At 43.8% G+C, this 25,838-nt stretch overlaps 1 protein-coding gene across 1 annotated transcript in view; it reads left to right on the forward strand.

Annotated features, from left to right (window-relative positions):
• Positions 1-5,076: 5,076 nt before the first annotated feature.
• The window catches only part of LOC126213122 (uncharacterized), a 78,507-nt gene continuing 57,745 nt past the window's right edge, over positions 5,077-25,838 (forward strand). The window contains exons 1-3 of the mRNA XM_049940731.1: positions 5,077-5,577; positions 6,592-6,680; positions 18,697-18,787. Of these exons, the coding sequence (XP_049796688.1) occupies positions 6,609-6,680; positions 18,697-18,787 (163 nt within the window). The 5' untranslated portion in view covers positions 5,077-5,577; positions 6,592-6,608. The remainder of the gene's footprint in view (positions 5,578-6,591; positions 6,681-18,696; positions 18,788-25,838) is intronic.

A 25,838-nucleotide genomic window follows, 5' to 3' on the forward strand; every position in this document is an offset into this window, starting at 1 on the left:
TCAAAAAAAGGTTAGCGTATGTGATATCAAACAGGCCAAATATTGCTCTATAATAGTAGATTCTACATCGTTCTTGTGAAACACAACTCTTTACCCACACGAAGTGTTGAGTGCTATTGACAAGGAATTTCAAATTGAATCCTTATTTTTAGATTTCCAGAAGGCCTTTGACACTGTGCCACGCAAGACACTTACAGTGAAATTGCGTGCTTATGGAATATCGTCTCAGTTATGTGACTGCATTCGTGATTTCCTGTCAGAGAGGTCACAGTTCGCAGTAACTGACAGAAAGTCATTGAGTAAACCAGAAGTTAATTCATGGCATTCCCCAGAGAAGTGTCACAGGCCCTCTGCCGTTGCTTATCTATATAAACGATCTGGGAGACAATCTGAGCAGCCGTCTTAGGCTGTTTGCAATTGATGCTGTCGTTTAGCAACTAGTAAAGTTATCAGAAGATCAAAACAAATTCCAAAACGATCTAAAAAAGATATCTAAATGGTGCGAAAATTGGCAATCGAGCTTAAATAATGAAAAGTATGAGGTCATTCACATTAGTGCTAAAAGTGATCCGTTAAACTTCGGTTACACGACGAATCAGTCTAATGTAAAGGCTGTAAATTCAACTAAATACCTACAGTCAGGCCAAAACACCAGGGATCATCATATATCGGATCGACTTTAGGAACTACAATTACGAACAACTTACAGTGCAAAGAAAATGTTGTGGGGAAGGATAACCAATGACTGCGTTTTATTGGCAGAACACTCAGAAGATGCAACAGATCTACTAAAGAGACTGCCTACACTACACCTGTCCGTCCTCCTTAAGAGTACTGCTGCGTGGTGTGGGACCCTTAACCAGATAGGATTAACGAAGTACATCGAGAAAGTCCAAAGATGAGTAGCACGTTTTGTATTATCGTGAAATATGGGTGAGAGTTTTACTGACAGGACACAGGATATGGTGTGGACATCATTTAGACAAAGGCGTTTTTCCTTGCGGCGGAATCTTCTCACGAAATATTTATCACCAACTTTATCCTCCAAGTGGGAAAATATTTTGTTGACCTACATAGGGAGAAATAAGGGAGATCAGAGATCTTTTTTCAAAAGAAAATTCCACACTGGCTGTATCAATGATTTTTATTAAATTTCAAATTGCTCTAAGCACTATGGGACTTAACATCTCAGGTCATCAGTCTCCTAGAACTTAGAACTACTTAAACCTAACTAACCTAAGGACATCACACACATCCATGCCCGAGGCAGGATTCGAACCTGCGACCGTAGCGGTCGCTCGGTTCCAGACTGAAGCGCCTAGAACCGCTCGGCCACCATCGCCCGGCTTTTTATTAAATCTGCGACCGGTTTCGCACCACTTATCGGTGCATCCTCAGCCAATCTGTACAAAAAATACTATAATAAGAGCTCATATAAACTATTCGATCCCCCAATTCTGAGGTACAAATTGAACTTTTAAACAACCAGTTTTTTTTAATGAGACAAGAAAGTACTCAAATACGCTATTTATAACATGGTAACGTTGAACATTGCCCTGTAGCCACTCCCCACCATTCACGTCCAATATACCGTCATCTTGTGAAAGCGGTAGTTAAAATTTAAAAACTTTTTAAAATTTTTTTTGAATGATGGGAGTGGGAATGACCTAAAACTAAAAATAAAATACGATGCTGATGAAACTCCCCTAGACTCGGACGACAAAGAGCGCAAACAATAGCATGAACAAACAGTGGAATTAGGGCCATGTAAACATATCAGAAGTTACTGTGCAAGCTGAGAGGAGCCGCGTGGCAGTTCAATATTACCATGTCATAAATAGCGTATGTGAGTACTTTCTTGTTTCATTCAAAAAACTGGTTGTTTAAAAGTTCAATTTATATCTCAGAATTGGGGGACCGAATAGTTTATATGAGCTCTTATTCTATTATTTTTTGTAGAGATTGCCTGAGGATGCACCGATAAGTGGTGCGAAACCAGTCGCAGATTTAATAAAAATCATTCATACATATGGGCCGGCTGGTGTGGCCATGCGGTTCTAGGCGCTTCAGTCTGAAACCGCGTCACCCATACGGTCGCAGGTTCGAATCCTGCCTTGGGCATGGATGTGTGTGATGTCCTTAGGTTGGTTAGGTTTACGTAGTTCTCAGTTCTAGGGGACTGATGACCACAGATGTTAAGTCCCATAGTGCTCAGAGCCATTTGAACCATTTCATTCATACAGCCAGTGCGGAATTTTCTTTGGGAAAATGTCGACGTTTGGCTGTGGTTGCCAGCCATACAGAACAACAAATCAGAGATCGTACAAAAAGATGTAGTGTTCGTTTTTTCTGGCCGCTGTTCGTAAGTGGAATAATGGAGAATTATTGTGAAAGTTGTTCGATGAACCCTCTGCCAGGTACTTAAGTGTTTTCAGAGTATCCATGTAGATACCTGGATGAGCAGTTGAACGGAATGGACAGTGTCTTGAAAGGGGGATATAGGATGCACATCAACATAAGCAAAACGAGGATAACGGAATGTAATCGAATTAATTTGGGTGATGCTGGGGGAATTAGGTTAGGAAATGAGACACTTAAAGTAGTAGATGACTTTTGATATTTGGGGAGCAAAATAACTGATGATGGTCGAAGTAGAGAGGATATAAAATGTAGACTGGCAATGGTGAGGAAAGCGTTTCTGAAGAAGAGAAATTAGTTAACATCGAGTATAGAGTTAAGCGTCACGAAGTCTTTTCTGAAAGTATTTGTATGGAGTGTAGCCATATATGGAGGTGAAACATGGACGATAAATAGTTTGGAAAAGAAGAGAATAGAAGCTTTCGAAATGTGGTGCTACAGAAGAATGCTGAAGATTAGATGGGTAGGTCACGTAACTAATGAGGAGGTACTGAATAGAATTTGGGAGAAGAGGAATTTGTGCCAAAACTTGACTAGAAGAAGGGATCGGTTGGTAGGACATGTTCTGAGGCTTCAAGGGAGCACCAATTTAGTATTGGAGGGCAGTGTGGAGAGTAAAAATCGTAGAGGGAGACCAAGAGATGAATAGGATGTAGGTTGCAGTAGGTACTGGGAGATGAAGAAGCTTGCACAGGACAGAGTAACATAGAGAGCTGCATCAAACTAGTCTCTGGACTGAGGACCACAACAAAGCAACCATGTAGATGTAGATGTACTGTGGACATTTCACATATTGATCAATTACCTTTCGTACTGAGGTATGTGAACGAGAATGGTGAGTGTGTTGAACGTTTGCTTTTCTTGTTACTAAACCCAGGAGTCACAAGTCTGGAAACCTAGCTGAGGCCGTACTGAAAGTCCTGTCCACAAATCCCGTTAATACTCCTGACTGTTGAGGACAGTGGCGCTAGCAATTCGTCAAGAGCTTTCACAGGTTCTCAGGCACGCAATTAGTAGCGAAATCAGAGTGTGCATTCTGTGACTCGTGCAGCACATTCTTTGAATTTAGTTGGCACCACAGTTCCGAGCTGTTGTCAGAAGGCACGTTCATTTTTCAACTTAGTGCAAAACTTTTGTAATTGTTCCACTGGTTCCACACAACGCTAGGTTTAACTTCTTTCTTTCATTAAACCGGAAGCAATCAAAAGTTTATCAAAAAAACATTGGTCGGCAGAACAGTCCAAATGAAAATTGGGAGAGTGTTATCGATGCTCTCACGCATGTTACCAATATAATCCCTGTGAGAAATCACTAGCGTGAAATGAGGCTTCAGTTTTACTGAATCAGTATTCCTGTGGCGGCAGCACCGTCCAACGCACGAAGGGCTGAACTACGGCACTGCCGACACAAGTAGGGGCAGCTGTACCGTTACGCAGAATTTCGGCAACGGTGCTTCGCACACCGGACCGCACGGGAACAAAGCAGGCGGCCAGTGCGAGCTAGTCGACGCGACGCGACACACGTCTCCCCAGTTCTTCCGCCGCGGACCACGTGCGTCGAGTCAACGTGACTCCGCCATAAATGCGTACGCGCGGTCGTAAACGCAGTCGCCGTTAAATTGTCTTTCGCTTCTTCGCGGACGTTACGGCGCCTCCGCTCACGCCAAGAGCAGAACATTCAGTGACGCGGCCTTTTGTCTCGCTCGGTCCACGCGGTCGCGCCACGGCTCGTCACTGGAGTGTACACCCTCCGGGATCGGTGACCGAGCCGTGCCGCCAGTGCAACGCGCCTGTATGGACGGACATTAGCGAAGTATATTAGTTGTCATTTATTGTAACGGTAGGAAAAATAAATGTGTCCTGTCCAGAAACCACTTTAGTCGTTTATTGCCACAAAGCCTCTCCCATGAGCATAGTGCGTGGGCGCGGCGATAAATGCCGGTTCACTGCACATGAGCGACTGTAAGCGGAGATACAACACGTTCCCGCCTCAAGCACACTGGACTCGCAATTGGGAGAACGATGGTGCAGACCAGTATCTGAGAACAGAGATTAAGGTTTTCCGTGACTTCCCTAAATTGCTCCAAGCAAAAGCTAGGGTGTTCCATTTCAAACGGCACGGCCGATTTCCTTCCCCATCCTTAACACAATCCGAGCTTGTGAACTGTCTCTAATGACCTTGATGTCGATGGGACGTTAAATCTAATCTTCCTTCCTTCTTCGGATGGGAATGTCGTAAATCAGCGTCCATTTGTTACGCGATTTAAAGAAAACTTTGAAGAAGAGTTTAGAGCTCATAACTCTAATAAGAAAACCAGAAAAATCAACAAGTTCTCACCGTCAAGCACTTTGTGCATGCCCGTCCTGCCTGTAACAAAGGAAAGTTACGACGATGTGATGTCCCTGTTCAGAATAGTGCTTCCCATACAGTACAGTGAAGATTTAAAATTCCAAAAACTTTCAAACGCATTCCTTCAATAACAACTATTTTACGTTATCTCGTTGTTGTACTAAAATAGCGATAAGGGTTTACCAAAGGGATAGAATATCATATGGAATTTAATTTTCGCATTTTATCTTTCCCTTTCTACCATACTGCTTGTCTCATAGCCCACGGCATAGAGCTTCGCCTTGGTGTAAGTTCTTTGGTTTAGCTGGTGTCAGTGTGTATCCAGCTGCAACCTCGTGATTTTGCGGAAATTTGTGTGTGACATTCTCGTGGTAATTTATAAGCGTTTATAAACTGCAAACAAGAATAAGTGAAAAAATTGTTCCGGAAGTAAATTAATACGGTATTTCATTTATATTACAATAACAGCTGAGTTGATGACGGTGTGTGAGTGTTGTAATTTTTCAGGTTATGTTCATAACAGTCAAATACCTGATTTATTAGTGGTTGCTATTTTTGGCCTGTCCGGTAAAGTCGCTACGTGTATCTTCATAAAAGAAACGGTTGAGATTATGACGTGTTGTGAGGAGCAGTTTGCCTATGCAGTGATTTCCGTCATGTATTTCGTGACTGACTGGAAAAGGCGGACAGTGAAGTTCAAACATTCGCTATGTTAGTGCGGTTATGTTGACTTAAGTGTAATAATGTTCGTGATGATAATTTGCTGTAATCTGATGTAGACATAGAGCGGCGCCAGATTGTAGTGCTAACGTAAGCATTTTTTTAATTCGTGGTTTGTTCGCATGAAAGGAAATGATGTAATTATGTTGAATTTTGTTAGTCTTCACTGTGCTTTGATTATTCGTGTCGTTATATTCGTCTAATCATGTGTAAATACCAGTTTGTTGTAGTGTGTGGGTTTTAATGGACTTCTGTATAAGAATACTGTAATTTAGGAACTGGCGAAATAAGAGGTACAAATTAACTGTAATTCGTCAAACATAAAGCATTACATGTCATCAGAACTTAATAGATCACTCATCATAGTTACAGTTAGTAGGAAGTAGTTTCAGTAAACCAGTTTCGTAAGAAAGAAAACTCACCAGTGTTTACTCTTAATGGTAATCAAGAATGAGAGCTTCCGCGTTGCAGTGTGCAATCTACGTTACATTTTTATGGTTTTCCTTAAAAGCAGGTTAAGATTCCAAAATGATGATGCTTATGGTAAATTGATTATACAACGGTGAATGAATACAGATGGAGAAAATTTCAGTAATACCTATGTTGAATATGCATATTCATTGATAAACAAACAATCTGTGTGTCCAGATTTTAATCATGTCCCTATTGAACTGAAATTAACACAACGAACAAAGTGTAGAATGAAATATTTGTTATTATCCAGTATTTTCTCTTCGATCTATTGACTGCTTGGATTGTTTGTAATACTGAAGTTAGTGCATGCACAAGAAAATACACGTTCCAAAATTGCCACATAGGGCAGTATCTATAAGCCAGTGTTACAAAGAAGCAGTAGCGACTGTAAATACTCCATTTCCAGTGCATGTTATTTTATGGTTGCTCTCACTCTTCATGACATGAAAAATGTAAATGAGCTTATATCACTGAACACACTTTTCCTCAGCCACTTTGAATCTGTTTCTTGTGTAATCGCTCATCTACTGCACCCAGTAGATGAGTGAAAATACTGCCTTTGAGCAATACCTCATGGTAAAAATGGAAACATAGTACAACTATTCTTATCTGATTGCTTTTCTTTTTCAGACTGTAGAATTTAAGCCATGGACCAGGACCCAACAATGTGGATAAAAAAAGAGGAAACAGATGAAGTAAAAACTGAGTTACGCTCGATGGTGAGTAGCTTACTCGTATTTCTTAACTGTGTTTCATTAATTTATGTGTATAGTGTGTGAATACATACAATTCATGTCATATTGCTGGAAACATGAGTAATTGTGTATACTAAAAAACTGATGAACATTCAGTCGTAAATATGACATGTTACACATTTTGAAATAAGCCGTGTATTAAACCTCAGATAGAATTGAGCAAGAGTTTCAATTTAATGTTCAGTAAACATGGAAAACCTTAATGCACAATCCAGTTACACTGATAAGGTGGTTGCCATAAAGTGGGCATATTCTGCTCTGATACACTTCTTTTAAATGACAACCTTAATGTGCAGCTTAAGAATAACTGACTATAGTGAATGTTAAGTGCCATTACATCTATAGATGGTATGGCTGCAGTTAATGCATTATTGCAGTGTATTGTGGTGTGGAGTGAGAATTGTCATTTATTTATTGATGATGTACAATAAGTTAGGCCTAATTGTAAATAACTTTAAAGTGACATTTGCATGGTCACCAACCTGAGAAGTATGTTTTGTAGTACTATTAACATTGAATATGACTAACTTTGAATATGTGAACAAAGTGTAAGTAGAACTGTCAGCACTAAAGTTAAATTTCAGACAAATATCACCTGGAAGCATAAATTGGTACACAGCCGGTAGGTGCAGAATGAATTTGTATGTTGGCAACAGTTTTGATGAAGCCGTGGGGTTACATATTAAATATTGATAGGTTTGTTCATAATCACTTTCTGCGTTTGCTGCACATTGTTACACACATTGTTTGTGAAACTGGCAGAATGTTGCAGTTACTGCTGTCAATAATCTTACATATACGTGTCACTTAAAATCTGATGTAGTACAACTGTTCGTAGGGTATTTGGCTATCAGCAGGCAAACAAATTCACTTGGTCCCACTAATATTTTTATTCTTCCAACCAGAACTGAGGGTCCTGACACAATCACACAAACTACTTGTCAACTATCTGTGCTGAACAAGTCTGTTTCAACATCCATCTTGGGTGCAACTGCAGAAGTACTGTGATAGCATTAATGCAGCATTTGCATTTGAATATATGTGAGTGTTTTACTATAGTTCGTACAAACTATGTGAGGCAATTCATTTGATGAGAAGTATCACTTTGAGGAAATGATAGGAAAGTAAATTTACTAAATTTTATTAAATACAGTAAGAGTGGTTAGACCCAACATAGTTCAGGCTTTGGCTTTTACCCCCCACATAATGATTGTTCGACATATAGAATGATGTGTATGCACAACACACAGCATGTGAATGAAAAGCAATTTGAAGAATCATTCACCTTGGACCTGAACCACAGAACTATTCAAAGGCTACAAGGTTAAAATGGGGCTCTAGCCCCCCTTGAAATATTGGTTGTGGTGACTGACCCATAGTGCAGCTCACGGCCTAGCCTAGGTTGAAAGGTGGCAGTTTGGGTGCGAGCTGACAAAGCCTAGAAATGTGAAAGTCAAATAAAGGATGTAGGAAATTGACCAGTAGCACAGCCTAATGTTTATTAAAAAATCCTAATGGTGCCTAGACTGTAACCTTTACCCACAATAAGTCTTCTCTTACAATGTGTGCTGAGTTAGTTGATGGACTGAACTTCCATATGACCTTAACAGATGCATGTAGACATTATATCAATGGAAAGCCACCTTTGCCAAATTAATTAAAACTTAATTTTTGATTGTGTATAGTTTGGGCATGAGGACATGCTGGAAAGTAATGGCTCAAAATTTTTATTTGAAAATTATTGAAGCATTTTAATTAAAACAAACTTAACATTTAACATATTTATTCTTCGTGTTTGTATATTTATTTCAAACATAGTCACCCTGGCACTGAACCCTTTCTCTCAATGAGACACCAGGTTGTTGGTGTCATTACTGTAGAATGTTTGATTTTCTTGGTAGCTCCACAGCCTCACCTCTGCTCACACCAATTCGTCACTATTATCCTTGAAGGTGTTCTTTAGGTTTTGGAAACAGTTGAAAATTCATTGAATCAAGCAAGGACACTATGGTGGATGATCAATAATAATGAATCAAGGGTGTCACTTGCAGGTTGTGTATGGTCCGGCGTTGTCATGCTGAAGGAAAGGGTGCCCCATGTGTGTGTGAACTATTTGAATCAGTGCTCTGTTTTCTGAGGGTTTTCTCACATGTCGACATGGTTAAATAACACACCCATCTTACACACTGTAATTCAAAACTCTCCAGCAGGAGGGTCCTGCATATTGTCAGAAAAGCGGAAACATCAACAGAGTAATATGCATGGCAAGTAATACTTGAACTGATATAAAGAACAGAATAAAAACTTTGGAGGCATTATTTTCTGATAGGCCCTTGTAATAAATTGATGCATTTGACAATTGCCTTGAATGTTGCAGAATGGTTCCCTTGGCATTGCCCAGCCTCCATTTGGAAGTCATAATAGTAAATCCATATACACATCAGCCAAAACATTATGACCACAGATTTGCTATCAATATAAACTCATCCAGGCAATAGCACCTAACCTTGTCTTCTAGTCAGACACACACGGTGCATGGATTATTAATGAGTATGCTGACGGAGTGTAAAATAGGGACTGCGCACAATCTATCTTAGTCTGACCGAGAGCAGATTTTGATGGCTGGAAGGCTTGGCAGGAGCATTTTGGAAGCTGCACAGCTTGTTGGTTGTTTGAGGAGTGTTGTCGCAGTTGTCTTCAACACAAGGTGAAATAGAGGTTAAACCATGCCCTGACATTATGGGGTTGGGCAAGCACCTGTCATGAGAGATGGTAGACATCATAGGTTGGGAAGACTGTTAAAACAAGACAGGCAGCAAATTATGGTGTAACTAACATCAGACTTTAATGCTTGGCAGAGTACAAGTGTGTCTGAATGCACAATGCTCAAAACACTCATAATGATGAGTCTGTTTAGCTGATGACCCACGACTGTGCCAGTGTTAATGCCATGACATCAACAACTTCAACTGAAATAGACATGTAACTATTGGTGCTGGATTTGGCACAATGGCAAACCACTGCATGGTCCTGCCTTTGCGAGGGTACATTTCCATCACCCACAAAGGGAACAGTTCCTTTACTCCAGTACTGGCAGGACCTCCATTATACTCCAGGAAAAGACCATGTGGGCACCCATGGGTTCACTGGAGCTCATGCAAGCCACTATGTTAGAAAAGGAGTATTGTGAACTGGTTGCAAACCACATCCACCTCTTACGTCGTCGTTGCGATCTTCAGTCCTGAGACTAGTTTAATGCAGCTGTCCATGCTACTCTATCCTGTGCAAGCTTCTTCATCTCTGAGTAACTGCTGCAACCCACATCCTCCTGAATCAGTTTAGTGTATTCATGCCTTGGTCTCCCACTATGATTTTTACCCTCCGAACTTACCTTCAATACTAAATTGGTGATCCTTTGCAACCTCATTACATGTCCTTGCAACTGATCCCTTCTTCTAGTAAAGTTGTGCCACAAATTGCTCTCCTCCCCAATTCTATTCGGTACCTCCTCATTAATTACATGATCTACCCATCTGATCTTCAGTGTTCTTCTATGGCACCATGTTTCGAAAGCTTCTCTTCTTGTCTAAACACTTTATTATCCATGTTTCAATTCCATACATGGATACACTCCATACAAATACTTTCAGAAAAGACTTCCTGACCCATACGTTTATACTCCATGTTAATAACTATCTCTTGGACAGAAAGGCTTTTCTTGGCATTGCCAATTTACATTCTATATCCTCTCTGCTACGACCATCATCAGTTATTTTCCTGTAGGCAGTATCTATTTTGCCCCTAGTCATATGGACTCCACATCCTTAAATTTGCTCTGTACCCACCCCTGTTTTGCCATTTTGCATTTCATGTCGATATCATTTTTGAGATGTCCGTATTCCTTTTTGGCTGCTTCATTTACTGCATTTTTATATTTTCTTCTTTCATCAATTAAATTCAATCTCTCTTCTGTTACCCAAGGATTTCTACTAGCCCTCGTCTTTTTACCTACTTGATCGTCTGCTGCCTTCACTATTTCATTTCTCAAATCTACCCTTTCCTCTTCTACTGTATCTCTTTCCCATATTCTTGTCAATGGTGTCCTAATGCCCTCTGAAACTATGCACAGCCTCTGATTCTTTTAGTTTATCCAGATCCCATCTCCTAAAATTCCTACCATTTGGCAGTTCCTTCAGTTTCAATATACAGTTCACAACCAATGAATTGCGGTCAGAGTCCACATCTGCCCCTGGAAATGTCTTACAGTTTAAAACCTGATTCCTAAATCTCTGTCTTACCACTGCATAATCTAAAACCTTCCAGTGTCTCAAGACCTCTTCCATGTGTTCAACCTTCTGTCATGATTCTTTAACGAAGTGTTAGCTACACTATGTGATCAAAAGTATCTGGACCCCAGGCTGAAAATGACTTAAAATTTCGTGGTGACCTCCATCGGTAATGCTGGAATTCAATATGATGTTCGTCCACCCTTCGCATTGATGACAGCATCTATGTTTGTGGGCATATGTTCAGTCGGGTGCTGGAATGTTTCTTGGGTAATGCCAGCCAATTTTTCACAGAATGCTGCACTGAGAAGAGGTATCAATGTCAGTCAGTGAGGCCTGGCACAACGTCGGCATTCCAAAACTTCCCAAGGATGTCGTATAGGATTCGGGTCAGGACTCCATGAAGGGCACTTCATTACAGGAATGTTATTGTCATGTAACGACTCCACCACAGGCCGTGCATCATGAATAGGTGATCGATTGTGTTGAAAGGTGCAATTGCTGTCCCCCAAATTGCTCTTCAACAGTGGGGAGCAAGAAGGTGCTTAAAACATCAATGTAGGCGTTGTGCTGTGATAGTGCCGCACAAAACAATAGGCGGTGCAAGCCCCTCCATGAAAAACACGAAACCAAGTTAGCTTAAGTTTCCTTTAATTTACGTCTATGGTCACAAACGTTTTGTTAACAGATTACCGGTTTCGGTCTATAATGACCATCATCAGATCTGCAGCACAAAATGGGAAAAACATAAATACTCGCAGATTGTCTACAGCTTAAAAAACAATAAAAAGACCATAATGAAAAGTACTACTGACATATTTCTGCATTTTAAATATGAAGAGGCATACCTGTTTCATAAAAACAAAGTCCTAATGTACTGCAGCCATAGTGGCATCGTCAAATGTTAAATGTGGAATCAGCACCAGCATCGTCAAATACATATAAATAACATCACATGCACGAGTCATGTTGTCAGTAGTGCCACTGTTTAAAACAAGCTGCTGTACAGTAGCCACAAGGTGTTTGTGTTGTACGGTCACCAGATGTCGCTAATGTCGGCATACACTAGTTTTCAATAATTAATTGAAACAGCAGAAATAAAGAGGGAAGTCTGTAGTAAGCTTATAATGTATAAAAGGCATTACAGTAATAAAAAGCAGTAAAAAAATGACATACGTAACATTGTTAAAAAGAGGAAGAGTTAAGGAACAGTGGTTGACATGTGCTCAAGTGCCAATATTCTAGATAATGACGTTAATATTGAACACCAGTGAGAGTGCACCTGGTAATATTAAACAACCATAAAACAAATTGCTAAAGGAGCCACAAATGAAAGAAAACATAGTGCTGCACATAATCAGTGCCCTCTGTTAGCGCTAACGCCAGTATTCCGCACAGGTGGGAAGTGGTTGGAGGAACGTGACCGGCAGAGGGCCCTTCGTACCCTGCGGCACTCCGTTGCAAGAAAATGACAAAATTCTGTAACAGTGGATGATCCACACTATCTGATTAATGCAGGCTATGAAATGAATAGTGAAGGAACAAGAAGATACTAGAGTCATGCGTAAAACATATGAAAACTAAGTAAATATGTGATGCACTCAATACTAGGTGAACTTATCAACACACCATATACGAGGGTCGGTCAAAAAGTAATGCCTCCCATTTTTTTTCTACTTAAAGAAATTAAGTTAAGTGAAAAATTTGAATTTGGCGCCATTCCTCAAACCTTCTTCTGCAATCCACTGCAGTAGTAACTTTCTGTGTCAACAGGTGGCAGCACAGCAGAAGTTTGTAAGATGGCCGACATCGATGTTCGTTTGAGACAGCGTTGTGTGATTGAATTCTTGAATGCAGAAGGTGAAACGCCCATACGCATTCATGAAAGACTGAAGAAGGTGTATGGTGTTGTGACAGTGGATGTCAGCACTGTTAGACGATGGGTTCGTCGTTGTAAGGAAGCTGAAGGGCAAACACCGTTGACTGACGAAAAGCGGAGCGGCAGGCCGGTGAGTGCAGTGACTCCACACAACATTCAGCAAGTTGATGACATCATTCGTGGTGACCGTCGGGTGACTGCAGATGAAGTGTGTCGCATTATTTCTCTTAGTAAAGGCAGTGTGATCACGATTATTAAACAATTGGGGTACTCAAAAGTTTGTGCACCGTGGGTTCCAAGAATGTTAACCGATCAGAATAAAGAGGCAAGGAAAACAAAAGCCTCCCAACACTTGCAGCGCTTCCGTTTGGAGGGAGATGAGTTTCTGAAAAAAATTGTGACCGGGGACGAAACATGGGTGCATTTTTTTGAACCCGAATCAAAGAGGCAGTCAATGGAGTGGCGTCACACAAGCTCGCCGAGGAAGAAAAAATTCAAAACTGTGCGATCGGCAGGGAAAGTTATGGCAACAGTTTTCTGGGATACAGAGGGTGTGATTCTGGTTGATTTTTTGGAGCAGGGATGCACAATAAATTCTGTTCAATACGTCACAACCCTCAAAAAACTTAAAGCACGTCTTCAGCGAGTTCGCCCAACAAAATCAATGGCAGATGTTCTTCTTTTGCATGACAATGCAAGACCACACACCAGTCGTCACACCTCTGACGAGATTGTCAAAATTGGATGGGAAGTTTTGCCTCATCCCCCATACAGCCCTGACCTGGCACCATCAGACTTCCATCTGTTCGGGCCACTAAAAGAAGCTCATCGTGGGATTCATTTTGAAGATGAGGAGGCCGTCAAAACATCCGTGCGTCAATGGCTTAGGAAGCAGAGCTGTGATTTTTACCGTGCTGGGATACATGCCCTTGTTCAAAGATGGACCAAAACTGTAGAGATGGGCGGAGATTACATTGAAAAATGACAAAATGATCCTCAATGTTGTGGTTTTCAACCTATGTAATTGCATTTAAATTTACTGACAATTAAACGTAGAAAAAAAAATAGGAGGCATTACTTTTTGACTGACCCTCGTATAACAGAGGCGTGCAGTGGTTAGAGTAAAACATTGTCAAGTAAAGCAAAGTAGGCACTGGGCACAATCATTTTGCCAGTTAAGCAGTTTAGTTGGTTCTCTGTTTTTTGCTTTATAAATTTCAAGCTCCTCTAACAAATTGAGTAGCTGCTTGACCATGAAATCCAAGTTTTCTCACGACTTGCCTAACTGTCATAGTACTTGCAGTTGATCCTGATGCAGTGTGCAATTCCTGTCCGTTAGTCTGGATATATGTCTGCCTATTACACATTACGACCCTCTTTAAGTGTCGGCAGTATCGGTCAGTCGACAGACAAGATCGCCCTATTCGCTTTTGTGCTGTACATGTCCCTCCATGTTTCAACGTCACTATCACATTGGAAACAGTGGACCAAGGGATGTTTAGGAGTGTGTAAATCTCACATACAGATGTATTACACAAGTGACACCCTATCACATGACCACATTCGAAGTCCATGAGTTACGCGGAGCACCCCATTCTGCTCTTTCATGACTACATAGGTCGCTGATGTGGAGTACCTTGCAGTAGGTGGCAGCACAATGCATCTATATGAGAAACTAATGTTTTTGGGGTGTGTGGATACTTTTGAGCACATAGTGTATGATGAAGTTATGTTCTGTGCAAAATTCTATCAGACGGCTTCCTCTTTCATTCCTTACCCACATTCCATATTCACCTACTACTTTTCCTTCTCTTTTCCAACTATCGAATTCCACTCCCCCGTGACTATTAAATTTTTGTCTCCCTTCACTATCTAAATAATTTTGTTTATCTCATCATACATTCCTTCTATTGTTTCATTATCCATGGATCTAGTTGGCATATAAATTTGTACTACTGTGGTAGGCATGGGCTTCATGTTCATCTTGACTACAATAATGCATTCACTATGCTGTTTGTAGTAGCTTACCCACACTCCTTTTCTTTTATCCATTATTAAACCTACACTTCCATCACCCCTATTTCATTTTTATTTATAATTCTGTATTCATTTGACGAGAAGTCTTGTTCCTCATGCCGTTGAACTTCACTAATTCCCACTATATCTAGCTTTATCCTATCCATTTCCCTTTTTAAATTTTCTAACCTACCTGCCGAATTAAGAGATCTGACATTCCATGCACCAATCTGTAGAATGCCAGTTTTCTTTCTCCTGATAATAACTTGGTCCCGAGTTATCACCACCTGGAGATTTGAATGGGGGACTATTTTACCTCCAGAATATTTTACCCAAGAGGACACCTTCACCATTTAATCACAAAGTAAAGCTGGATCCCCTCAGGAAAATTTATAGCTGTAGTTTCCCCTTGCTTTCACCTGTTTGGACTATCAGCACTGCAACACCACTCTGGTTAATGTTACAAGGCCAAATTAATCATTCATCCTGAAAGTTGCCCCTGCAACTACTGAAAAGGCGGCTGCCCCTCCTTCAGCAACCACATGTTTGTCTGGCCTCTCAGCAGATACCCCTCCGTTGCAGTTTCACCTTTGTTACAGCTGTCTGTGTTGCTGAGCCACATAAGCCTCCCAACCAGTGACAAGATCCATGGTTCATGTTAGGTCCACCTCTTCATGATGATCATATTTCGCAATGGCAGTGGCATTTTTCATCAAAATTATGCACCATTTCACAAGGCCATGAGTGTGGTGGAATGGTTTGAGGAACACAGTGGTGAGTTCCAATTGATACGATGGCCACCCAATTTGCCAGCTCTGAACCTGATCGAACACATCTGGGATGTGATTTAACATAACGTGTGCCAACTACCTCAAATGATCTACCAAGGCCTAATTGCTTCCATGCCACAATGTCTTCCTGCTGTTATCTGTGCCAAAGGTGGACATACCAACTTTTAGAGTGGTGATCATAATGTTGGGGCTGATCAGACTATGGCACTTACCATAATTGAAAGAAGATTGTTTTAGTGTAGTGATGGTGATAATGATAGTGGCACATAAAATTCGGCCAAACAGCACATGCCGCCCATGAGCCCTGCATGGCTCACCTTCCAGTCCAGCTTCAAGACACCGACTGCCTGTGAAATGCACTGCTTTTCCTTGACATCCAGTGTGGCTCCACAACACCACTGGTGCCATGAGCTCCGAGCTGTGAGATGTGACATCTGCCTGGCACATGGGGCTGGAATTCAGAGACGGACCCCACCATATCTTAACATCCCCCGCCAAACCAAATTCCCCTTGCCCCGCCATTAAAAAGCCCTTTACATGTGACTCTCCTTCACCTGGGTAATAAGCACACGTGAGTCTTTACTTGTGCAGAAATTCAGAACCAGGTGGTTTGCCTGGCTCACCACCCTGGCAATCTCATAGGGTACAGAGAACTGAGGAGCCAGCTTGCTAGCGAACCTTAACTCCCCTTTTTGAGCAATATTAGGATTTTGGACTAACACTGTCCCCAACCTTTGCACTGAACCATTTAGTCCATGATTGTTGCAGATGGCTAGCCTGTGATGTGAAATTTTAGTATTATGCCTAGCCTGGCTCCGGTTGTGCTGTGTTAATGCTAGGGTGACTTGGTCTGGAAGCAAATCATTGATTGACCACAGGTTGACAAGAGGAGAATTGACTGGATGTGCTAGCATAAGGAATACTGGAGGAGCCTCCAGGGACTTGGGTTGTGCAGTGTTAAAGACAAAATTGACCCATGGTACTGACATGTCCCACTTCATATGAGCCTTGTTGCGAAAGATAAGCACAGCCTTAAACTTGCAGTTCACCTGGTCAGCAAAGTATGCAGGTAATAAGGATTTGTGATCACATTCTTAATTACATTGACAAAGGAGAACCTCATGAATAGCTGGGAAGCAAAAGCAGCAGCATTATTGATAACAAGCACCCTGGGTGGCCCATAAAGAGAAAAAATTCATAAGAAATGCTGGATAATTACCAGAATAGTCACCCTTCTGCTCAGAATGAGAAAAAAGAGAAGTTGTTCATAATAACTAATAGGTGCCTAACACCCACACATGTGGAAGTGGTCCTATATAATCAATAAAAAATTTATGCATCAGGTGTTTCTCATGTGTAGACTCGAAAAGCCCCATGGGAGAATTCAGGTTGGGCTCAGCTCCCTTACAGCTCACACTCCCCTCCACCAAACTCTGGAAGTCCTTATACAGGGGAAACCAGGTGACATGTTGAACGATCTTGATCCCCACCAACCTCCAGCCTTTGTTATACAGGGAGGACCAGGCGATGAGTTGTCTGATCTTAACAGTTGTATAAATGCCCAAATGACTGCCTAAGAGGGTGTTATGGAAGTAATGAGCCAAAACCTAACTAAGAGGCTGAGTGTCAGTCTCTAAACAAAAGTCTCGGTGTTCAAAATAAAATCTGAATTTGTCAAGGGAAAACAGAACTGCCAAGGCTTCCTATTCATACATAAAATATTTCATCTCCACAGGTGAAAGTTTTAAGGTGCGTAGGCTATAGAGAATCAGCCTGCCACAGACCCATCTCATTCTGTTCCTGCAGGAGGCCAGCTGCCACTTTCTGTTCCAGAAGAATTACAGGTGTCCATCTGCAAGAACAACAGGAGCTCAAAATTGAGTATGGCTAATACTAGTTGGTTAGTAAGTGCCACCTTAATGCCTTCAAAAGATTCCTGATGACTTTCATCCCATTTGAAATTTCTTGAATCGTTACGGCATTTGCCGTGTCTATGAACGGTGCCACACCTTTCTTATTTCTAGGAACTGGAAATATTCACAAGTCACCAGTATACTCCTGGTCAATTCTAATGCAGTCAGTGGAACTAAGATGTCCCAAGAATGAAACCTATGTACCAGTGTGATTTTCGATGGTTTCACATCAAGTCCCACCTCCCTCTGGTCAACCAGGTCTGCAAAAAGTTGCAGCTGTCCAGACAGACTAGCACTACAAATAACAATGCCATATAGGTAATTATAGACACACTTGAAATCACCCAAAACACAATCTAGAAGGCAAGACAGAATGGCAGCTGCCACTGACAAACCAAAGGCCACCCTGTTAAAATCGTAGAGGTTCCAGTCTGTACAGAAGGCAGTACTATGCTTGGAATCCTCTGTTAGCATGATCTAATAATATGCGTGATTGAGATCCGGGACAGTAAAATACTGAGCCCCACTCAATGAAGAAAAAAAATTAGGTAGATTTGGAAGTGACAGATTCCAAAACTACCTTCTCATTAACTGCACGATAATCCACAACTGGATGAAACACTGCTCTGCTGCCCATAGGTGAGAATATGGGAGAAGCATAGGCTGAGGTTGAGGGCTCGATGACCCCATCGAACAATGTATTATTAATCAAAGCACATATACATTTCATCTTTGATAGAGAAAGTTGTAAAGATTGTACCTCTCTGGAATGTCATTTGTAAGGCGAATCTTGTACTGGATTTTATTGGTGATGTCCAGTCTGTTAGTTAACATCTGCACTAAACAATCAAGAACTTCCAGTACCTGCTTCACCTCTACTAGACCAAGGTGACTGAGCCCAAATGGCGAACGTTGCGGTAACACTATGAATTCCGGTGGCAACCTGACAGGAGCACAACATGATTTTTTCAGCTGGATTAAATTTCAAATAAACAACCCTGCCTTGACAATCTAATGCCAACCCACTGCCACTTACAAAAACACACCCCAAAATTAAATTCACTGAAAGATTTTTAATTACTTTCTACTTCACAGGCCAACAAAATTTTCCAATACTCAGTTTTGACAACCAGAGGCAACATCTGCCCAGTGAGAGCTCGACATTTGGAGAATGGATGCAAACAAGGTAATTCACAGGTATGGCAGAACTCCAGATAATCTAGACGACAAACTGAACTACTATAGCTGAGGAGGGTGCACACTGGTTCCTAGTTAAGTTGTTCCCAAAGGTAAGGCAGTGGTTTCCATACCTCAGACTTGATACACACACAGCACTCCAGTAGTAGAACACTACCATGCCTCTTCTATTCCTTGTGACATCAGCTGTTTGACTCTCCTTCCATGGAACTGGAAATTGCCATACAAGATGCCCCTCTTTGTTACACTGGCAACACATCCTTCTGGGTGGTCCCCTTTTAAATTGCCTGGAATCTCGATCTTCATCTTGATAATGATGCTGAAACCCCCATAACTACTGGTGCGCGAAACTCTGGCATCTGTAGCGGACACCAAAGCCTCTAATCCAGTAAAAGATGTGCATTTATGATCGAACGTAAGCCATGTGGCTGCATTTTCTCTAATATATTATTGAGTATTCGTATCTCTGTGACTTGCCATTCCAAGGCTGGAATGGCCATACATATTCATCTACGTACATAGGAAAAGGTTCATTAGGAAACTGCACTTACCAACATGTTTATGCTTGAGCAGCCTCTTAATATGAGATAATTTCAACCCAATAATTGATTTCCAGGATTCCTCGATCCTGCACTTTTGTGTAAAATTCGACTGAAAACACGGCTTAACACATGGGGTACAACGAATGAACAACATTATTGGAGACAGCAAAAGCATCAGCATGAAACATAAATTAGACCATGATCCACAGAATGAATTTCACCTGTCTTAAATTCTAATTTTAAAGTTCTATTATAGTTTGAAGCAGTAACATTATTTGGTAAGGTAATTTTCCAAATGAATTCCCCTCTGGTCCTTGAAGGTGTTTGTAGTATTGCTACTGCTTCCAGCAGTTATCTGTTGGTGGGAGAATCTTGCTCACTACCTATTGTGCCTAATTTCTCTAAATCAAGGTGGCTGACACCACTTTGCAAGTCATCACCTGCCCCTGTAATTGCAGAGCTAATCTAACCTGCTCAGAATAGATTACATTGTGAAATACCCCACAAGTGATTAGCTCAATGAATCAATTCTGTCTGAGTTGCGTGTATTTGCTTATGGTGCGGCTGACTACTTTCTAAACACTCTACCTCCTGACACAAGGTTGTCATGGCCAGAGCTCAGTCAGGATGTGCAACACCTACCTCCGTGGTGCAGTTCGTACTAATCACCAAGGGGTAGTCTACACCGGCATGCAGATGAGCCACAAGTTGGGCAACACTGCCCTTACATGGCAGCTGACACACTTTTAATTTGTAGATAAACTCTTGCTTCTTCAATAAGGACAAATTGGGACAGTCATTGGACCCCATGTTTAGCAGTGGATACCTATGAACACACACCTCATTGTGAATGACAGTATGAGGATATGAAACTTCCTGGCAGATTAAAACTGTGTGCCCGACTGAGACTCGAACTCGGGACCTTTGCCTTTTGCGGGCAAGTGCTCTACCATCTGAGCTACCGAAGCACGACTCACGCCCGGTCTCACAGCTTTACTTATGCCAGTATCTCGTCTCCACAATATCCTTTCTTTCAGGAGTGCTAGTTCTGCAAGGTTCGCAGGAGAGCTTCTGTAAAGTTTGGAAGGTAGGAGACGAGATACTGGCAGAAGTAAAGCTGTGAGACCGGGCGAGAGTCATGCTTCGGTAACTCAGATGGTAGAGCACTTGCCCGCGAAAGGCAAAGGTCCCGAGTTCGAGTCTCGGTCGGGCACACAGTTTTAATCTGCCAGGAAGTTTCATATCAGCGCACACTCCACTGCAGAGTGATAATCTCATTCTGGAGTATGAGAATGCCTTGCCTCCTCCCCCCTTTCCTTCCAGGAAAATAACAATCTTCTGTTACCAACTAAACATCCAGCAGGAAAAGGGAAATTAAGTGGGAGGAGGACTGGAGAGACTGGGGTCCACGAGTCACCATTGTTCATTAAAACATATTTATTTAAGAAAAATAACTAAAATCAGATACATTAAGGTATACCACAGAAAATGTGTAAGTGACATAGTAAGTGAATGTGCATGCATAGCAGTCCAGAACACCCCCCCCCCTGCGGGTCCGGGGATTAGAATAGGCCCGAGGTATTCCTGCCTGTCGTAAGAGGCGACTAAAAGGAGTCCCTCCCCCTCGAGGGGGTAGTTAGCGCCTGCGTCCGGGGACGGACGGTTCCACGACCTCTATTTGCGGTCATTTTGCTTTTTCACTTCTCGTTTCTTCCTTCCTTTGGTTGGTTCCTTTCTTTGCTCTTCTCCACCTCCCTGTCTTCCTTCCTCTTTCCCCTGCAAAATCTCCTTGCCTTCTCCTTGCCTTCTCATTGCCTTCTTCTCCTTGCCTTCTCTGGTCTCCGCCTCGGCGTTTCAGACAGTCTGTCCTCTCTCTCTTCCTTTTCCTCTTCTTCCTTCCTCCCTGTGCGCGCCTGAAGGCCGACCCACGCGTTCGCACGCGTAGCCGGTGACGGGGTAACGTGTAATTCCCCGCCCTGGGTAGACATGTAAGGCACGCGCGTACCCCCTGGTAAAGGCCAGGCCCGGGGAGGGGTGATTGCCTGAGCTGATACCTTGTGACCATGCCGATTGGTCCCTCCGTCTGTTTCTCGGGAGGTGTGACCTGAGGTGTAAACATTCACCTAAGGCGGGAGTGCCCAATGAGAGGGTCCCCACAAGGAAGGAGCGCGCCATCGGAGACGCTGGCAATCATGGGGGATTCCTCCGCAATGGATTTCACTCCATCTCTCTCGACTTCTGCCCAAAAACGGAAACTTGACCAGCTACCAGTGACAAAAGTACTACCGCCTGCCCCACAGTTCCTCGTCGTTTCTCGATCTGAGGACGGAAAGGATTTTTCCTCTGTCAACCCTTTCGTTATCCAGAAGGGCGTAGATGCCATAGCCAGATCTGTCAAATCTTGTACCAGGTTGCGTAACGGTACCTTATTACTCGAAACTGAGAGCGCCTTTCAGGCACAAAAACTGCTTCGGGCCACACTCCTGTACACGTTCCCTGTCCGGGTGGAGGCTCACCGAACTTTGAATTCGTCTCGTGGTGTGGTCTATACTAGATCCCTCGACGGCTTGACTGACGAGGAGATTCAATCTTTCCTCGCTGAGCAGGGCGTGACGGCTGTCCATAGGGTCATGTAAAAGGTCAACAATGACCTTGTACTGACCCGGACACTTTTCTTGACCTTTGATAGTGTTAAGCTGCCATCGCGCATCAAGGCGGGCTACGAGGTTATTTCTGTTCGCCCCTATGTCCCGACACCTACCCGCTGCTACCAGTGTCAGCGTTTCAATCACACTCGACAGTCTTGTTCCAATGCGGCTAAATGTGTCACTTGTGGCAGGGATGCCCATGCGGGTGACTGTCCACCTCCGTCTCCTCGTTGTGTGAACTGTCAGGGTGACCATGCCACATCCTCCCGCGACTGTCCTGTCTATAAGGAAGAACGCTGTATTCAAGAAATTTGGGTCAAAGAGAAATTGTCCACCTCGGCTGCTCGCAAGTTATTGGCTAGTAGGAAGCCCACGCTGCTCCCAGCGGGGAAATACAGTACTGTCCTCGCCTCTCCTCGGACTACCAGGGAGGTGGCAACCCAGACATGCGATCTGACCTTCAGCACCACGGTCGTCCGTTCGGCCAGTGCTAAGATTGCGCGGTCGACGTCTCCTCTTCCTCCCATCACCCCACAGACACCAGCCCCTTCATCAGCTTCTGCTAAGACGAAGACCCAGAAGTCAGATGCACGGGCCTTCAAGAAGGAACCTTCCCGTGCAGACTTCCTACGTACCTCGACCTCCCAGCCTTCGACCGGTACTTCCACCAAACGACCTTCCAAGAAGGCTCATAGGAAGCACAGTTCTCCTTCTCCGCCACGGCGCATTTCTTCTCCTGCGCCACCCAGCGGTTGCCGCCACAGGCCGTCATTCGTTTCGCCTGGCCGCACCGCTGGTAGCCGAACATCTGGCCGTTCACTGGCGGAGGAAGCTCCCCCTCCCGGCCATCTTCCCAAGATGGTCGATGAACCTATAGACCCAATGGACGATGACTGTCCGCCTACTGATAGCGGCGGCAGTGCTCGCTCGAAGCCAGGCCCTCAGCGGCCTTCGAGGTGACCCCTTCTTTCATCTTCCTTTTTCTTTTCTTACGATGGCACTTATTCACTGGAATATTCGCAGCATTCGCTCCAACCGAGAGGACTTGAAGTTGCTGCTCCGCTTGCACCGTCCGCTCGTCGTAGCCCTCCAGGAAACGAAGCTACGCCCATGCGATCAAACTGCCTTGGCACACTACACCTCTGTGCGTTTTGACCTACCCCCTGTGGTAGGTATCCTAGCTCATGGAGGGGTTATGTTGCTGGTCCGGGATGATATTTACTACGATCCCATCACGTTGCACACCGGCCTGCAGGCAGTTGCCATCCGCATTACTCTCCCCACTTCTACATTTTCCATTTGTACCGTTTACACTCCATCGTCGTCTTCCATTACCAGGGCAGACATGATGCAACTTATTGCTCAGCTACCTGCACCATTTTTGTTAACTGGAGACTTCAATGCCCACCATCCCCTTTGGGGCTCTCCAGCATCCTGCCCGAGGGGCTCCCTGTTAGCAGACCTTTTCAACCAGCTCAATCTTGTCTGCCTCAATACTGGCGCCCCTACTTTTCTTTCGGACACATCTCACTCCTATTCCCATTTAGACCTCTCTATATGTACTCCCCAACTTGCACGCCGGTTCGAGTGGTATGCACTTTCTGATACATATTCGAGCGACCACTTCCCGTGTGTTATCCATCTCCTGCAGCATACCCCTCTCCGTGCTCATCTAGTTGGAACATCTCCAAAGCAGACTGGGGGCTCTTCTCTTCCAGGGCGACCTTTCAGGATCAAACATTCACAAGCTGCGATAGTCAGGTCGCACACCTCACGGAAGTCATTCTCACTGCTGCTGAATATTCCATCCCTCACCCTACTTCTTCTCCACGTCGCGTACAGGTCCCCTGGTGGACCGCAGCATGTAGAGACGCTTTACGTGCTCGTCGTCGTGCTTTACGCACCTTTAAACGCCACCCTACAGTGGCGAATTGTATCAATTATAAACGATTACGTGCACAGTGTCATCGTATTATTAAAGAAAGCAAGAAAGCCAGCTGGGCTGCTTTCACAAGCACCTTCAACAGTTTTACTCCTTCTTCTGTTGTCTGGGGTAGCGTGCGCCGGCTATCTGGCACTAAGGTCCACTCACCAGTTTCTGGCTTGACGGTCGCGAATGACGTCCTTGTGGCCCCTGAGGCTGTCTCCAATGCCTTCGGCCGCTTTTTCGCAGAGGTTTCGAGCTCCGCTCATTACCACCCTGCCTTCCTCCCCCGCGAACAGGCAGAGGAGGCTTGGCCACCTAACTTCCGCTCCTCGAATCGTGAAAGTTATAATGCCCCATTCACCATGCGGGAACTCGAAAACGCACTTGGCCGATCACGATCCTCCGCTCCAGGGCCTGATTCTATTCATATTCAGATGCTGAAGAACCTTTCTCCTGCAGGTAAAGGTTTTCTTCTTCGTACTTACAATCGCATCTGGATTGAGGGACATGTTCCCGCATGCTGGCGCGAGTCTATTGTTGTCCCGATTCCTAAGCCGGGGAAGGACAAGCACTTGCCTTCCAGTTATCGACCCATCTCGCTTACGAGCTGTGTCTGTAAAGTGATGGAGCGAATGGTTAACTCTCGATTGGTTTGGCTGCTCGAGTCTCGACGCCTACTTACCAATGTACAATGTGGATTTCGTAGGCGCCGCTCTGCTGTTGACCATCTGGTTACCTTGTCGACCTTCATTATGAATAACTTCTTGCGGAAGCGCCCGACCGCGGCTGTGTTCTTTGATTTGGAGAAGGCTTACGACACCTGTTGGAGGGCGGGCATTCTCCGCACCATGCATACATGGGGCCTTCGCGGTCGCCTCCCTCTTTTTATTAGTTCCTTTTAATGGATCGACAGTTCGGGGTACGTGTGGGTTCTGTCCTGTCAGACACCTTTCGCCAGGAGAATGGGGTGCCACAGGGCTCAGTTTTGAGCGTCGCTCTCTTCGCCATAGCGATCAATCCAATAATGGATTGCCTCCCAGCTGATGTATCAGGCTCCCTTTTCGTGGACGATTTTACCATCTATTGCAGCGCGCAGCGTACATGTTTCCTGGAGCGCTGTCTTCAGTGTTCTCTTGACCGTCTTTACTCGTGGAGTGTCGCCAATGGCTTCCGTTTTTCTGCCAAGAAGACGGTCTATATTAACTTCTGGCGCTACAAAGAGTTTCTCCCACCGTCCTTACGACTCGGTCCCGTTGTTCTCCCATTCGTGGATACAACAAAATTTTTAGGTCTTACATTTGACAGGAAACTTAGTTGGTCTCCACATGTGTCATATTTGGCTGCCCGTTGTACCCGTTCTCTAAATGTCCTCCGTGTTCTCAGCGGTATGTCGTGGGGAGCGGATCGAACCGTCCTACTTCGCCTATATCGGTTGATCGTCCGCTCCAACCTGGATTATGGGAGCTTCGTATACTCCTCTGCACGGCCATCCATCTTATGCCGCCTCAACTCCGTACAACATCGGGGTTTAAGACTTGCGATCGGAGCGTTTTATACTAGTCCCGTCGAGAGTCTTCATGCTGAAGGTGGTGAGTTGCCACTCACCTACCGGCGCGATATACTGCTTTGTCGGTATGCCTGTCGGCTACTGGCAATGCCCGACCACCCGTCTTATCGTTCCTTTTTTGATGACTCTCTCGACAGTCAATACGGGTTGTATGTCTCTGCCCTGCTACCCCCTGGAGTTCGCTTTCGTCGCCTCCTTCAACACCTTAATTTTTCACTCCCTGCAACCTTTCGAGTGGGCGAGAGCCACACGCCACCTTGGCTCCAGGCTCAGGTTCGCGTCCACCTTGACCTCTGCTCGCTCCCGAAGGAGGTTACCCCCGGTTTAGTCTACCACTCCCGTTTTGTCAAACTTCG

Source organism: Schistocerca nitens, chromosome 11, assembly GCF_023898315.1.
Source record: "Schistocerca nitens isolate TAMUIC-IGC-003100 chromosome 11, iqSchNite1.1, whole genome shotgun sequence".
Lineage (NCBI taxonomy): Eukaryota > Metazoa > Arthropoda > Insecta > Orthoptera > Acrididae > Schistocerca > Schistocerca nitens.